Genomic DNA, 14712 nt, shown 5'->3' with positions numbered 1-14712 from the left:
GTGAGACGGATTATCCGGGACGGAGGGAGTATTTATATATGACAAACAAAAAATAAATTCAGTCTATTTCTATAGTACATAGCGAGTAATTTGTATAAAACATGAATTATAGTTATTCTATTTTCATTTTGAGTAATATTATCAATCATTTGTTTCTTCTAGTTTTTTCTATCGTATCATATTACTCCCTCCATCTTAACTATGTTTTGTCACTTTTTTCTGAACACGAAAATTAAGAAATTGTGTTGAATAAATTAAATGATAATAATATAAAAAGAAGAGAGGAAAAAGGAAGAGAAATAAGAGAAAGTATAGTAAGTGACACGTGCACGACCCGCATTTCTAGGGTACATTACATTTACACACCTCAGTGGCACTCTTGTAATTAACCCCCATTTCAAGCCCAAGTCTCTCTCTCTCTCTCTCGTATTTATCTATCCTTTTCCCTCTCCTCTTTAATTCAGTAATCACACTCAACCAAAAAACCCCCCACAATCCGGTTCGCGAAGCCGGTTCGGATCGCCTCTTGCCGGAGCCATTCACCGACCCGGACCTCGCCACGCCGATGACTTCGGGCACCAGATTGCCGACTTGGAAGGAGCGGGAGAACAACAAGCGGCGGGAGCGACGCCGCCGCGCGATCGCCGCGAAGATCTTCTCTGGACTCAGGATGTACGGCAACTACAAGCTCCCCAAGCACTGCGACAACAACGAGGTGCTCAAAGCTCTCTGCAACGAGGCCGGATGGGTCGTGGAAGAGGACGGCACCACCTACAGACAGGTAATCACACCGATCGGAACTTCAATTTGCATGTTTGGCTAGCTCTCTGCTGCGGTGTACAGATCTTATTCACTGTCGATTTAGGATCGCGTGCGTGTGTGTGATTGTGTGTTTTCTGTGGTGCTGGTGCCTGCTAAAATGCGCTTGATGCGTACGGTAGACGGACGGTAGTGGTATCGATCGGGGGGATGGATGTCGAAACGCGAGCGGCGAGCTGCGTGACGCATCCGGCGCACGATAGTAGCGATGGAATCTAACCTGCTGAATTAAATATTATATTTAGATATTGCTTTGTGATTTTGAGGAATTTTTTAATTAGGTTAGACGGCGATTAGGTGTCAAATGGTGCGGTGTCGAGGTCGAGAGCATGTGACGGTCATACTGTGTGTACAAATTTACGGTTTCTGAGTTTGATGCTTTACTGCACTGCGCGGCGTACGAAGCACGATTAGATCGTTTTGAGGGTGTGATATTTTGCTTTTTCAAGCATGTACCTTAAAAGATTCTTATCCTTTTTTTTTCATATTTGTCAGTCAATTTATTATTTAAAGAACATTGGGGCTTTTTTTGGATGTTTTTGCTCAACTTGTGTTTACCTAAACTGTTCAATTCGATTGATTAGATCCATGAAATCCAGAACCGAGTGTTTCAATTCAAAACAATTACGGTTTAACAGTATTTTAACCATTTATTGCAACATGTTATGCGTATATATGCAAAAATATGATTGTAATAAATGCACATGGCATGATGAATTATTCTCTTAGGAGTAGTTTCTTATTTTCTTTAATTAAGAGGAGGCCCTTTCAAATTCCATTTCGTGAAATATTTAGTTTCATATACTTGCTTCTCACAAATTTCAAATTTATCATTTGTATATCTGATCGGCCACTTGCATGTAGTTGAGCTGTAAGTAGAGCGCAAATAATATCTTACGTGGTTCAATGTTCCAAAATAATATCTGATCGGCCACTTGTCAGCATATGCTGAAACACCATGGTTCAATGTTCCAAATTATTAAAGGCTTACGTGCATGTGCGCGCACACACACAAGGTTCTTTTTTTAAAAAAGATCAGAATCATAGAGGTGACATTTATTTAACATATGCCAGTTATATGTTTTCACAACCACCATTGTCCAAGTGTACAATGCTGTGAACATTCATTTAAAGTGCTCAGGTCCCTTTCCAAGTAGGAGTACAAAGAACTTTCCAAGTAGGAGTATACAAAGAACCGTGCTTGAATATTTTGGTAGCATTTTCTGTAACTTCTGTAATGAGTAATGCTCTGGTAGTTATGGCATCCATTTAATTGTCTATGTAAAGCTAATTTTAATTTTCTCTGTAATACTCATCCGTTGGCATGTTCTTGGAATTCATTGATGACAGTCATGGTTCAGCATTGGATTTTAGTGTTGTGTGCTAATGAAGTAATCTTAATAGATGGTAGGTGTCACATCTTATGATTAAATATGAGCATATGTAGTATACTTGGTCCATAATAGGAAGATGGTGAGCCTCTTCACTGCAATAGGTTTTCTTCAACTCCTGATTCAGCTTATTGTTTGTTCGATCTTCTGATGTGTACTATTTATGTGGAACGTGTGGTTCCTCTTAACGGGTCTCTATATATGCAGGGATGCAAGCCTGTGGAACGCATGGATATCATGGGCTCAGCTGCAGTAAGTCCTTGCTCATCATATCAACCTAGCCCAGGAGCCTCCTTCAACCCAAGCCCTGCATCATCTTCTTTCGCAAGCCCTTCCCATTATGGCGCTAATGCCAATAATTCGGCCGATCCCAATTCCCTTATTCCTTGGCTTAAGAACCTATCTTCTGGCACTTTGCCAGCATCTAAGCTACCCCATAATCTTTACATCCCAGGAGGCTCTATTAGTGCTCCAGTCACACCACCTCTAAGCTCACCAACTGCACGCACACCTAGAATGAACGGCAACTGTGATGACCCGGCGGCTGCTTCCGCATGGTGTGGGCAAAACTACCCGTTTCTACCCTCTTCCACTCCCCAGAGCCCCGGTCTGCAAACTCTTCCTGATTCTGGATGGCTCTCTGGGGTTCAGACTCCCCAAGATGGGCCTTCTTCTCCGACATTCAGCCTTGTCTCTGCAAATCCATTCGGCTTCAAGGAACCATATTCAAACGGAGGTTCTCGTATGTGGACCCCTGGCCAAAGCGGGACATGTTCCCCGGCCATTCGAGCTGGAGTCGATCATACAGCCGACATTCCAATGTCCGATGCAATTTCAACTGAGTTTGCATTCGGTAGTAATCACATGGGGCTAGTGAAACCGTGGGAGGGCGAGAGAATACACGACGAATGTGTTCCCGATGACCTCGAGCTTACTCTTGGCAATTCTACCACCAGGTACTATATAACAAAACCATCTACTCCTTTTTCCTTGAACTAATGATTGAAAACGGTTTATTTTCAGGTGAAGTGTGCACATTATGTTGTACTCTACTAATTAGAGCTGATCTTTCTGGTATCCACTTGAAACCAAAAAACACAGCAGGATCAGAATTGTTTTTCCTTTAAAAAAAAATTGATTGTGGCCTTTGAGGATACAAAAGGTTGGACTATAAATAGCTTTCTCATGTCATGTAGTTGGGTCTGCAATTTTTGAGCAGATGTTTCTCATCCTCACACAATAGCCTGCATATTCTTTTTATTCTTTTTCCCTCAACACTGATCGATCGTCGTCCTGTCCTGCCCTATCTGTTTGTTCTGTGATTTTTTCCCCTTTTTCTTTTGTAATTTGGTCTGTACTTTCAGAGTCAAAAGATCACACTCGTTACAGATATCTGTCGGAGCAACTTGTCTCTCTTTGATTCATTATTTTTATTACCTTCACATCGTTTAATTAAGTTTCCATTTACCCCAGTCTTAACTAAGGGTGAATAAAATACTGGAAAATTGAATATTTGATCTGAATTAAATTGAAATATACAAATTTGTTTGTCTTTTTAAGTTTCGATTCAGTTTGAAATTTTTGACAAGTTTTCATTTTTTCATTCGAATCAGTTTAGATATAGTATAAAACCTGAAATTTTCAAATTTAATTTTAATACTATGTAATATTATTCTTATAAGAAGCCCTACGTATGTGGGCGATCCAGTACTTATGTTGGCTAATATTAATGAATGTCATGATAGATTTTATATGTTAATTGGTTGTGACAACTTGTTAAATATAGAAAAACAGTAGTTGAATTTTATAGTTTTTCAATTTTTGGGATACATTTGTAAAATCTCAATTTTTTGTTTCCAATTGGTTTTTGTAGTTTAGATTTTCTTTTGTCGGACAATTTGATTTTAGTTTTACAAAATTGTTTTTCAATTTGATTTAAGACAAAAATAAAAAATAAAAAATTACTGAACCGTAAAAATTACTGATAAATTTATACTCGTAAATAACTTCCAAGTTCCAACAATATTGGCACCAACCTTACGAAGTTGCATTTCGGTATCATACAAACAAATTTAGTAAACAAGGAATCAGATATGAAATAATTCATCGAAACTGTGATTAAAATGGCACAATTAGAGTTTCTTTGTATGTGCATCACCATTGTATCCACACGCCATAACCATTTCCAACCACCAACTATTTTTATACAGCTAACAAATGAGTGATTCTGTACAAAGTGCAAACTCCTCTTGCTATTTCACCATATATACAATCATCTCTCCATCTGCCTATACAAGTCTTCCAGTGCCCGGTAAAGAGTGGCTGCCGCAGGCGGCTGAGGTAACGAACCAAGAAGAATCTTTAACGCGTCGAGTGATTGGCTGCCATAAAATCTGGAATTCTCTCGAGCGCGGGTTGTGACCATGCTTCCTTCGAGAGAGCACCCGATGAAGGCACCTGCAATACAAAATATAACCTTTAATCAATCAACTGCTGCACACCATGATATGAATTTAGATTTTCGGCCCTCTTGTTATTTCTAGATTAACTAATTAAGAGGCTAGACGGAAAGGCGACCTTTACTGCAGCTGTATGTATAGCAAGCGGCGTATCCACCATCACCAGCTCTCAGACCAGCTTCCGCAGTACGTCCAATGGTTCCTACAGCAGCACTGGCACCAGCTCCGATTGAGACGTGTGCATCGCTGCAGAAGGTTTTCACAGCGTCGTATGTTCTCAACACGATTATGAAGTCAGTTAACTCTCCTCCTGCCTGCAGAGTAATATACATAAATTATTAATATTGAGCACTTTTTGATGAAGCTACTTCTGTAAGCTCTAGTCTTGTCGAAAACAGTTTCAACCACTCGTTTAAACACAATAAATGCAGAACCTCATGAACGAAACAGCTATTGATAACAAAGAAAGTAATCCACTTAACCTGTGCGCCCCAGCCGGCACCAAAGGAAGAAATGGCAGAGGGTGGAGACCAAGATCCGTCTTCCCTAAGAGCAACCACCAACCCAGTTCCAACATTGTAGGTAACCACAGCTCCAACCTTCACAACTGTAAGTATCGCAAGCCCCTTTGCATCTCGCAAAATGGCTTCTGGAATTCTCTTCTCTTGTCTCAAACCAACCTGATAACATGGCACAAGAAAATAACTTTCGGGTGAAAAAAAATTATAGTTTAATCGTATTTCATGTATGGACTTTCAAGATTACTAATAATAACTGTTGGGGTTAAGGTTCATACGCTAGCATAGCTACAGATTGTGTTTGCAGCTTTGTAAATCTCGTATTCCATCGACTGTCCCCATGGGAAATTCACCCAAGATCTTAAAGTGCTCAAGTCTGTCAAATCATGAGTTGGGAACTGCGAAGCACGACTCACTTGATTCATCAAGTAAGGCTGCACAGACTCGAGGCGCACACAGCATACATCACAAACTCTTTGAGGATCTCCGGTACGGAAATTTTCAGGCAACAAGCTCCTTCCTTTGGTACACTCATTACAAAAGATCCCTCCGCAAAACCTGCAATGATGCCTTGTGCACATAATAGGATGGAAACGCACACCACAAAGCATACAGGAAGAAGCCGAGCTATCCGGCAGCCATTTAGGTGGTTCTGATTCGAGAATTTCTTGGGTGCTACTGAAGTTGGCCTCTGTCAGGGTCTGAGCCATTTCCTTCCATGCTTGCTCAACTAACTGGGTGGATATCAACGACATTCCTATAATATCCCCAGAAGCAAGAGAATTCAACTTTCCACGCGCTGCAAGTAACATCTCCACCACCACATCCCACATGGTCAATTCTTTATCTTCACCAATGTACTGATTCCAGCCCATATCTTCTTCAGGAACGTAACCACCATTTGAGCACCGCCCTCTGGTCCACTCTTCACGGTCATTTTCGGTCATTGGAGGGACAGAAACAGGTATCCAAGCCCCCGTGTCTTCACAAAGAGGCGTTTCATAATAGAAGTATTTCTCTTCTTCACAATTTCTGGAACCCGAATCTCCCTTGCTATCAACCACTATATTTTGGGGTGACAGTGCCCCATTGATATCCATAGTGCTTATGTGTGGATCCAAAGTTGCATTCCCTTCATCATTCTCTACAGTTAACGAAGAATCACATCCCTTAGTCCTAGATATTAGATGAGCTGGATCTCCATTCCTAGTATTAGGCTCCTCTTCACACTTAGGTAACCTATCACCCGAATCAGCAGAACTGGAGATGTCATGATCATAAATTGACTGTCCTACTTCATCAGGTGAAGACTTGAGGTCAAGTTTCCCAGTATCGGATATAATTTGGCGCATAGAGTCCTCGCTTGGATTTTCAGCCAATTCAAGAAGACAGTTTTCCAAATCATCGTGTTGGCTCGTAGGATTCACTTTTGTATTACTCTCCCGGTTTTCTTGCTTAGAACAAAAGTCAGAAACAGACTCTTCAGCTAGGAAAACGGAGCTTCTGCTACCCGTTACATTCTCCCCATGGTCCTTAAACGATTGAAGATCACTAGTTTCATGAGAAAAATCCATTCTTTAGCTCATAAACTGCCACTCGATTCTTTAAAGAGAACACCTCTTCTCCTCAGATGATAATAGCAATCCTAATATCAGAAAAATGGCATCAGCCATAGAGCACATAACAAGTCAAATTTAGTCTCTTAAAGATTTGGTGTTAGTCATCACTCCGTTAACAGAATATCTCTTCGTAAAGAAACACATATCCACTACAGAAACCCAACTCTGAAACAAGAACACAATGAGACACGAAAAAGAGGGAAAATAGATACACAACAAATAAGGCAACGGAAAACTACAAAGGAGGCATGTCAATCACCACTATCACATGATTTTACCTCAATTTAATTTCTGTTAGCTTTGAGAAACCTTTTAAACACCAAAGAATAACATAGCTTGATGAGCTAAAAGTACTATAACTGAGTCAAGAACCTCAACGAAAATCCAATGACATACAAAACTAATTTCAGAAATTAAACACCAAAGTTGAATCAAGAAATTCATATAGGATGATCAGAGGAAGACAAACCGTCTGAAAATTGGAATCAGATCCTCGGTTTTCAAATTCGGAAATGCTTCTAAACTCGATCAATAAGCATTTCACAGCTCCGGCATACTAATGAAACTAATATTCCCAATTTTTCGGTAGTCAATGCATAAAAAAAAGATTAAATTTTGATTGCAAAACGAATCGGGGAAGAATATACACAATTTAAATATAAACCTCTATGAAATAATTTGCGGTGACGTCGAAAGGTCGTGCCGTGTTTGGTTTATCAAATAATTTCGGTAATCTTCGTTTGAGGAAAAGCAACTTATATTACTCCATAATTACAAACTGACCTCGTCCGGAATTTTCTTTCTTCCCCTCTTATTTTATGTAAACTACAAACTGACCCCAGGTACGAAACAGCAGAATTTGAGCTTTCTCTTACTTCAATCTCACTCTACTAGAGAGTTGAGATCGAGCTTACAGCAAGTCTGCGTTTTCATCAAAATTAATGGAAATATTTCAATTAATACTTACAGTTTTGTTGCTGATCTTCTCTAATCCATCACAAGCTGCTGTGATTCCCAATGATGCTTCTCGGAATCAAATCCGCGGACCGAAGCTAAACGCCTCCGACGCCAAAACTAGGAACCCTAAATCGGTCGATCCGAAACGTGGCTGCGGCGAATTGAGCTCCAGATCCGAATGCAGTGAGAGCACCAAGTGCCGGTGGTGCCGGAGCGAAGCTTTAGATGACATGTGCTTTTCTAAATCTGAAGCTTGGCGATTGCCTTCCCAGGTCTTCTCTTGTGAATTCTGATTTTATCGCTTCCTTTTTTGTCTTTCTTTTTTATTCCTTGTGTTTCATTTCAATGTTTCTGCGAATTGTACTAGCTGTAATCTGGATGTACTGTGTGTAATATGTGTAGAAATGTTTCCAATGTAATTTGAGCTTTTCTGAAATCTGAATTTAGGATTCTTTGATGGTTTCTTGAGATCCTTTGGGCTAGATTGAGACTCTAGAGTTAGCATTGGGCTAGATTATGTTACTGATTGTGAATGATGTCTGTATATCATCACGAGGCTTATTTTTTGGATGTGGTAAATGTTTGTCATAGGCTTGTAAGCATGTTTGAAGTGGAAAGACTCAAACTTTGAGAGAATTCCATTGAATTCTGAATTTGAAATCAGTAAAAATTATATGGGTGATATATATTGATCTGGCATGTTGTGTCTGGTTTAGAGTTCTCTGCCAAGTGATGATTTTCAGTATTAATCACTGTCGTTTATTGTCGACGTAATGTAGTTATGTTAAATGTTTGAAACATAGGAGCCTCTTGTAGTTAGCCATAGTAAAGGGAAGCCTCAGTGATAGAACAAGTAGAATATGAAATAAAATCGAAAGAATCTATCTCCCCTTTTGTTGGAGGTAACTTTGCACCACTTCGATCAATGCTCACTGCAACATAGCAAAACTGAGAAAATTTAGGTGTTTTTTAGTCTTCTTATGATGCCCATCTGTATATCTTGTCTCTGCAACCTAAACAGACCAGTTCCTGGTGGGGCATTTTCATGTGGTCAGGCTTGTGGGTTTCGGATGAATGCAAATAGAGTTATCTTATGAGAAATTAGCATCTCATCATCAGGTTAGGGTTGTTGCTATTGTTCTTAATTCTGTTCCGTTGTGTTTGATCACACGACAAGTGTATGAGGTGATGTAGAACGCTTGAAGCGCAAACTACATGAGATATCGATTTTATCTATATTGCGTATGTATCATGCCGCTTATGATGGCAGAGATGGATATTCTGGTGTTGTGGTTAGATTCAGAAGTCTTCCTATTTCCCAAGGATTGCCTAGTTTGTGTAATTAAGGAGACTAACCCAGTCTGTGTTTCTTTTTACAAGTTAAACATGTGTGGCTGGTTTTCCCCTTTGTAAGTGTGATGGTTACGGATTCTAGTAAAAGGAAACTTGTCTCATATCGGTGGTGTAAGCCCGGGGTTTATAAACCAAATTGGCCATCTCCCTTGATAGACTAATTTTTTAGGACGAGTTCTCCTGTCATTGGATCTTGAATCGAGTGAAAAAATGGAATTAGAATCTAGCAAGTTTACATATTTTGGGTAGGAGAGAATATTTTTAGTAAATATTTCCAGAACCAATAAATCATTTTCTGTCTTCTGAAAAAAAAAGGTGTGGGCTGGCCTATGATGAAGCCCAATGACTTTATCCAGTCATTTCGGTAGGAAACAAAATCATAAGCAGAGAATAAAATTCCCATTCTTCTCATAATGAAAAAAATAAAAATGAATACAAAAAAAGAAAAGTTCATTTTTTTAAAATGATAGTTTGAAAACCGTTTGCACTGGATGTATAAAATACTATTTGCACTTATCTGCATCGAATATAGTATAAAATATTTGCACTACGACAATATTTGCACTGGAGTAGTATTTTCTCAATGTAGATTTGTGTTATATCACAAAAACTAATTCTTTGATGCGTAAACATTGGAAAGAAAGTGTAAAAAAATATAAAAAAGAGGAAACAAAAGGGCGTTATCATAGATTTTTTATTTCCATTATGAATGTTTTTGGATGAGGGGTCCCACTAATTGGTCTCGTCATAATTTAGGATCACTTGATGCTGATATTAATCATATACCAAAATAATTTCTTATACCACTTATATAGTGGTAGTTGAGTGGTGAATACAGGTACACATTTATTTTATGGAATTAGGGGTTCATTGGATGAAGAAGTAGAGATTAAATTCTGTTCACACTCCAATTTATGGAATTACAATGATGATATATACATCGAGTTTAAAAACACAACCGTATATTGTTAGTCAGCAGCACTAAATGACAATGCGAATGTCACTCATCAATGACATAAGTATGATTCAAGAATGCGATAATATGCTCATTTTCTTCCATAAAATTCGGATATTTGAAATATAATTTATGTAGTACAGTAAAATATTACTCCACGATGGTGTTGTATTACTATTTGGGAGTGTGTATTTTATTTGATGTGATGGATTTACAGAAAAATCCAAATTAATTTCGCTGATTAGTTTGATGAACCGGTTAATTTTAAGCTTGTTCGATCATGTAATCTATAGTCCAAACACTACTATTATATGCATTTACGTTAGATTGTGTTGAATATAATGGCGAAAACTATATTTAGTGTTGGAAATTACAGATATAAAGTCGTTAGACCTACAACTCTACAATATATTAACTGAAACTAAACATCCTAAAAAAATGTAAATCTCGAGAAAACACTCAAAAGCGAACAAAAATTGAAACAAATGATCCCGGGTCAAGTCGAGGAGAAACACCCTTCATGCTAACAAATTGACGCACTATCCCTAAAGATAAAATAATTTTCTTTAATTGTTTCGAAGCACCATAACCGCATCAGGAACTGGCGAACTTGACTAAATATCAAGAACAGAGCAAACAAACTTCTAAACAGAACGCAAATTGATGTATGCACAAGAAAAAAAAGGTTGATATATGTGAGATTTCTCACATAATAATGTTAGTAGGGTAGAACTTAGAAGTATATTGGAGGAAAGTCTATTGTGGGATAGTAGTACAGTGGAGGAAAGTCAGATAATAAATCACACTCGTAACCAATTTGCAATAAATGAACCTTACAATATAGTACCAAGGAAAGTCAGAGATAATAAATCATACCAATGTTGCAACAAATTAACTTTACAATACATATACCACATCAATTTATTGTACTGAAAATATAAATTAGTCATATTCAAAATAAGAAGCATTTCATTTTAACCATTACATATAGTATATATTTTTTCAAGAGAATATTTTAGTAGTATTAAAATTTAATTATTAATAAATCCCATTATAATTCATAATAATGATCAATCGCACTTGACCATCGAGAAACTTGTAATTCGTCAAAAAGTGCAAGAATTATGGATGATAAAAATTTAGCCTAACCATGTCTACTAAGCCTAAATTCAACCCCCGCATGCAAAAACCCATCTTAAATATTTGGGTGGATCCAATTTTCAAACAGTTGAATCCCATTTGCATTATTTATATTGGTCTATAATTTGGAAAGTTGCTGTAAATATTCTATTAATCCTACGTTTTCACATTGAATTCTTGCATTATTTTCATGTGTTGGAGTTGACGGTTGCATCAACGGTTTCTTACATTTTAAGATAAGATAGGAAAAAAAAAAATTGAAAGTGGTTAGGATCCCATGATTCATGGAGTTTCAAATGGTTGCTTTTTTGATGGCTGTTTTAACTCTGCAAGTGGCCGGCAATGAGCTCTCGTGATCTCTCTTTTTTCTTCCCACATTTGGGATATTGTCTCCTTCAATTTTTTTTTAAAAATATAAGTATGATATTTCAACATGATTTGCATGATCCAGGGAGAGATATCCTTAATTAACATTTTGAATATAATATTTAGATATTATTGCAATTAATTATGCACATATAGCTTCATGCATTTGGGGTCGTGCAAAATTATGAATAGTTTCTTTTCTTTGGCGGTTGTTTCAAATGATATTTTTGTGTATAATTAACGGGCTTTGTTATTGGCTCAAACTTCATATAGTAGTATATAATTTCAAAGAGCATATATAATTTTAGTATATTATGTTATAAACTTATTTTAATATTTAAATTAGTAATTCTTTTCACGATAGTGTATTAATTAGTGATCATAATTAAATAATAATCTAAATAAGTAATTTTCTCAAAAATGGTAAAACAATATTATTCAGAATTATGTACTAATACATACGTTAAATTTATTTTTTCATATGAATTGGATTTTGGGGGGTTCACATTATACTTTTCAAATCATGGCCCCATGCTTTTTAAATCTTTAATAAAGGTTGGAACTTTGTTTCCTCTTTATCTGGATTTGATAAATGTCATTTATTCAACTACTTTGAGTATATTCGAGTAAACGTACACGGAAATGTCTCCATATACGTAATCATTTTATATAAACAAGATAAAAATACGACACTTCATTATAATCAGATTTATGAAAATGAAAGTCGAATTAATAATTAATCATATTGACTGAAAAAATCCGCAACGCATGATTTAATCTAAAATGACGAGAGGGACATCATATACTACATCCTACTATCACAAATCGATATTTATAGATATGCAAGTAAATGTTTACTACTAACTTTTTACGAATTCTGAATATATATATTTATATGTATGCGTGTCTCATTTTTCCATGTTATTATTTTCAACAATGCATTTATTTTTTTCTTTTTCCTACATAATAACTAACTGGCTACTTCAAAATTTTTGTTTGAAATAACAAGTCGTCACCATAAAATCAATGGGCCACATTCTGGTTAGAGTTCATTACTATGGTTCTATTTTTATACTACTGTGTAAAGTACCGTTGGTAATTTTTGAATTTATCAAGTTTAAATGGTTTGCCGCCTAAAGTGAACGGTTTGCGCTCTTGCAATCTTGTCTCCCCTAAACCCGTTGATCACTACAACGAGTCCATCTTATAAGGACACAAATTTGGTGATGCAATTACTTGTATTGGAAATTTTTGAAAATTAATCAAAATTTAAGTGCAGAAAAACACATTGTTACGGCCTGATGACACATTTATCAACACAAATTAGAAACACGAAATAATATCATTATTTAAAAATACCATTTATACAATTATACCAATCGATTATACTTACTAAAATAGAAAACAAAATATTATTCAAATCAGAGTATCCAATGTGATTAGACATGCAATAAGAACAAGTCCAATGAAGTGGTCAATGATGACTTATAGTTATATGCATGAAATAAAGAATAGAAGACCTCAACCTCAAATAATAATAACAACACAGTGGAGTAGTATTTATGATAATGCATTGTTATAATATACAAGCTGTATTTATACAATAAATAACCTTATGAGATTGCGTATATCAAAGATTACTCAGTCAAATTAAGGTTTTCTATGATCAGAAGCATGGTAATTTAATGGTTTGGTTGCCAAATGCATCAAAATTGTTCTGTTATGCACATTTTCCTCACCTAAGTTGCCGCTCTTGAGAAAAAATAATTTGAATGAAAATGGTCACAATTTTCTACTTAGGAAATAAGATAGTAGTAATAACAGCAAAGGTTTTGGTGGTTTAATTGGTTATGAAGCTATAGCAGTTGTTTACCAACCAGTTTGCAGTACATTGCCGGTTTTAATTTTTTAAAGTTATTATTAAAATTTTTAAAAGTTAATTAACCAAAGACTTCTGCAGTTTTGTTGTGCTTCGTGCTCGTCTTTTCTAAGGAAGCACTTGTAATACTGTGCTGTCTCTTAGCATATGATTCGTCTATATATAAAGAAACATCAAGTATGTAACTTTCTACTTTGTTTTTATTAGTATTATTGTTTTATTTGAGTTAGAAGATATATATGAGTAAGTTTCGTCGACATGCAATAGTTTGTCGTCTATCTCATACTATAATAATAACCCCAATGATAATTGCAATTACTGTCGTACGTACATATTTCACTAATTTATTCCACAAACTTCTTTTACATTTTAAAAAATCTTTGAGAACTAAAGTGTGATATTTACTCATAGGCTAGTACTATATAACTCAAGGATAACTGCAAAGATAGTGGTGAGCATATATATACTCACGTTCGTCCACCAAAAATAGTTCAATTAGTAGACGCCATGCGTTTTAATGTGAAATTGAAAAAATATGAAAGAGAAAATATAAAGTGTAAAATTGCAAATAGAAAGAGAAAATATGAATAAAATAGGAGAGATAAAAAAAAAAGTAAATAGGAGTAATAAATTGAAGTAACTTTCTAGTGTTTTAGTATGAGACTAATTTTGATGGAAAAAAAATGAAAATATGACACTATTTTTTATGGATAAAAAGAGATTTATATAGTATCATTAATTTTTTCTCTGTATACTTTCATTTACATTTTTGAAAATATGTGACGAGTTGAAAATGGTCATATTTTTAGTAGATAGTGGAGTAATTTACAAGATTAGGACTTTGGAGAAAAAATAAAATGCATCCATTTATATGCTGCATTAATTCCAGTGGCTTACTAATAATACTATGGTAAAAATTTAAATCCCGGTATCAATAAATGCAGCACACTTTTCAAGCTATATTAAAAAAAATAAATTAATCTCCGAATAAATTAGAGATATACTAATACAATAATGGGAAATGCTATGCAGCCACATTATGGCTGGCCATAAAATGACATTTTAGTAAATTTAGATAGTATGACTATTAATGTTTCAAATAAGTCATTTAATGCTCAAATAATTTTACACTATTACCCTTTTACTTAATTCTAGTTGTTTTTTATTTCATTTCTCTAATCCAAATTTTACACTTTTATACGTATTTCTTTTATTAGATTCATTCATTTTTTTAATTTTATGTTTTCAATAATTTA

The 14712-nt window shown here is 35.8% G+C and overlaps 2 protein-coding genes across 2 annotated transcripts; one reads left to right on the top strand and one right to left on the bottom strand.

The window, feature by feature from the left end:
* The first annotated feature begins 455 nt into the window (after positions 1-455).
* LOC121758392 (BES1/BZR1 homolog protein 4-like) lies at positions 456-3602 on the top strand. The gene is made up of 3 exons (XM_042153798.1): positions 456-781; positions 2418-3166; positions 3234-3602. The coding sequence occupies exons 1-3, from the start codon at positions 566-568 to the stop codon at positions 3235-3237; spliced, it is 969 nt and encodes a 322-aa protein (XP_042009732.1). The 5' UTR covers positions 456-565; the 3' UTR covers positions 3238-3602.
* A 702-nt stretch (positions 3603-4304) lies between these two features.
* On the bottom strand, positions 4305-7527 carry LOC121758391 (lateral signaling target protein 2-like). The gene is made up of 5 exons (XM_042153797.1): positions 7276-7527; positions 5466-6832; positions 5152-5349; positions 4788-4983; positions 4305-4667 (listed from the first exon to the last, which is right to left on the bottom strand). Exons 2-5 carry the CDS (start codon positions 6759-6761, stop codon positions 4483-4485), a joined length of 1875 nt encoding a protein of 624 aa, XP_042009731.1. The 5' UTR covers positions 6762-6832; positions 7276-7527; the 3' UTR covers positions 4305-4482.
* Positions 7528-14712: the final 7185 nt, after the last annotated feature.

This window comes from Salvia splendens, chromosome 12 (assembly GCF_004379255.2).
Source record: "Salvia splendens isolate huo1 chromosome 12, SspV2, whole genome shotgun sequence".
Classification (NCBI taxonomy): Eukaryota; Viridiplantae; Streptophyta; class Magnoliopsida; order Lamiales; family Lamiaceae; genus Salvia; species Salvia splendens.
Note: the sequence above shows the minus strand (reverse complement) of the source record. Positions and strands in the feature narration are given on the sequence as shown.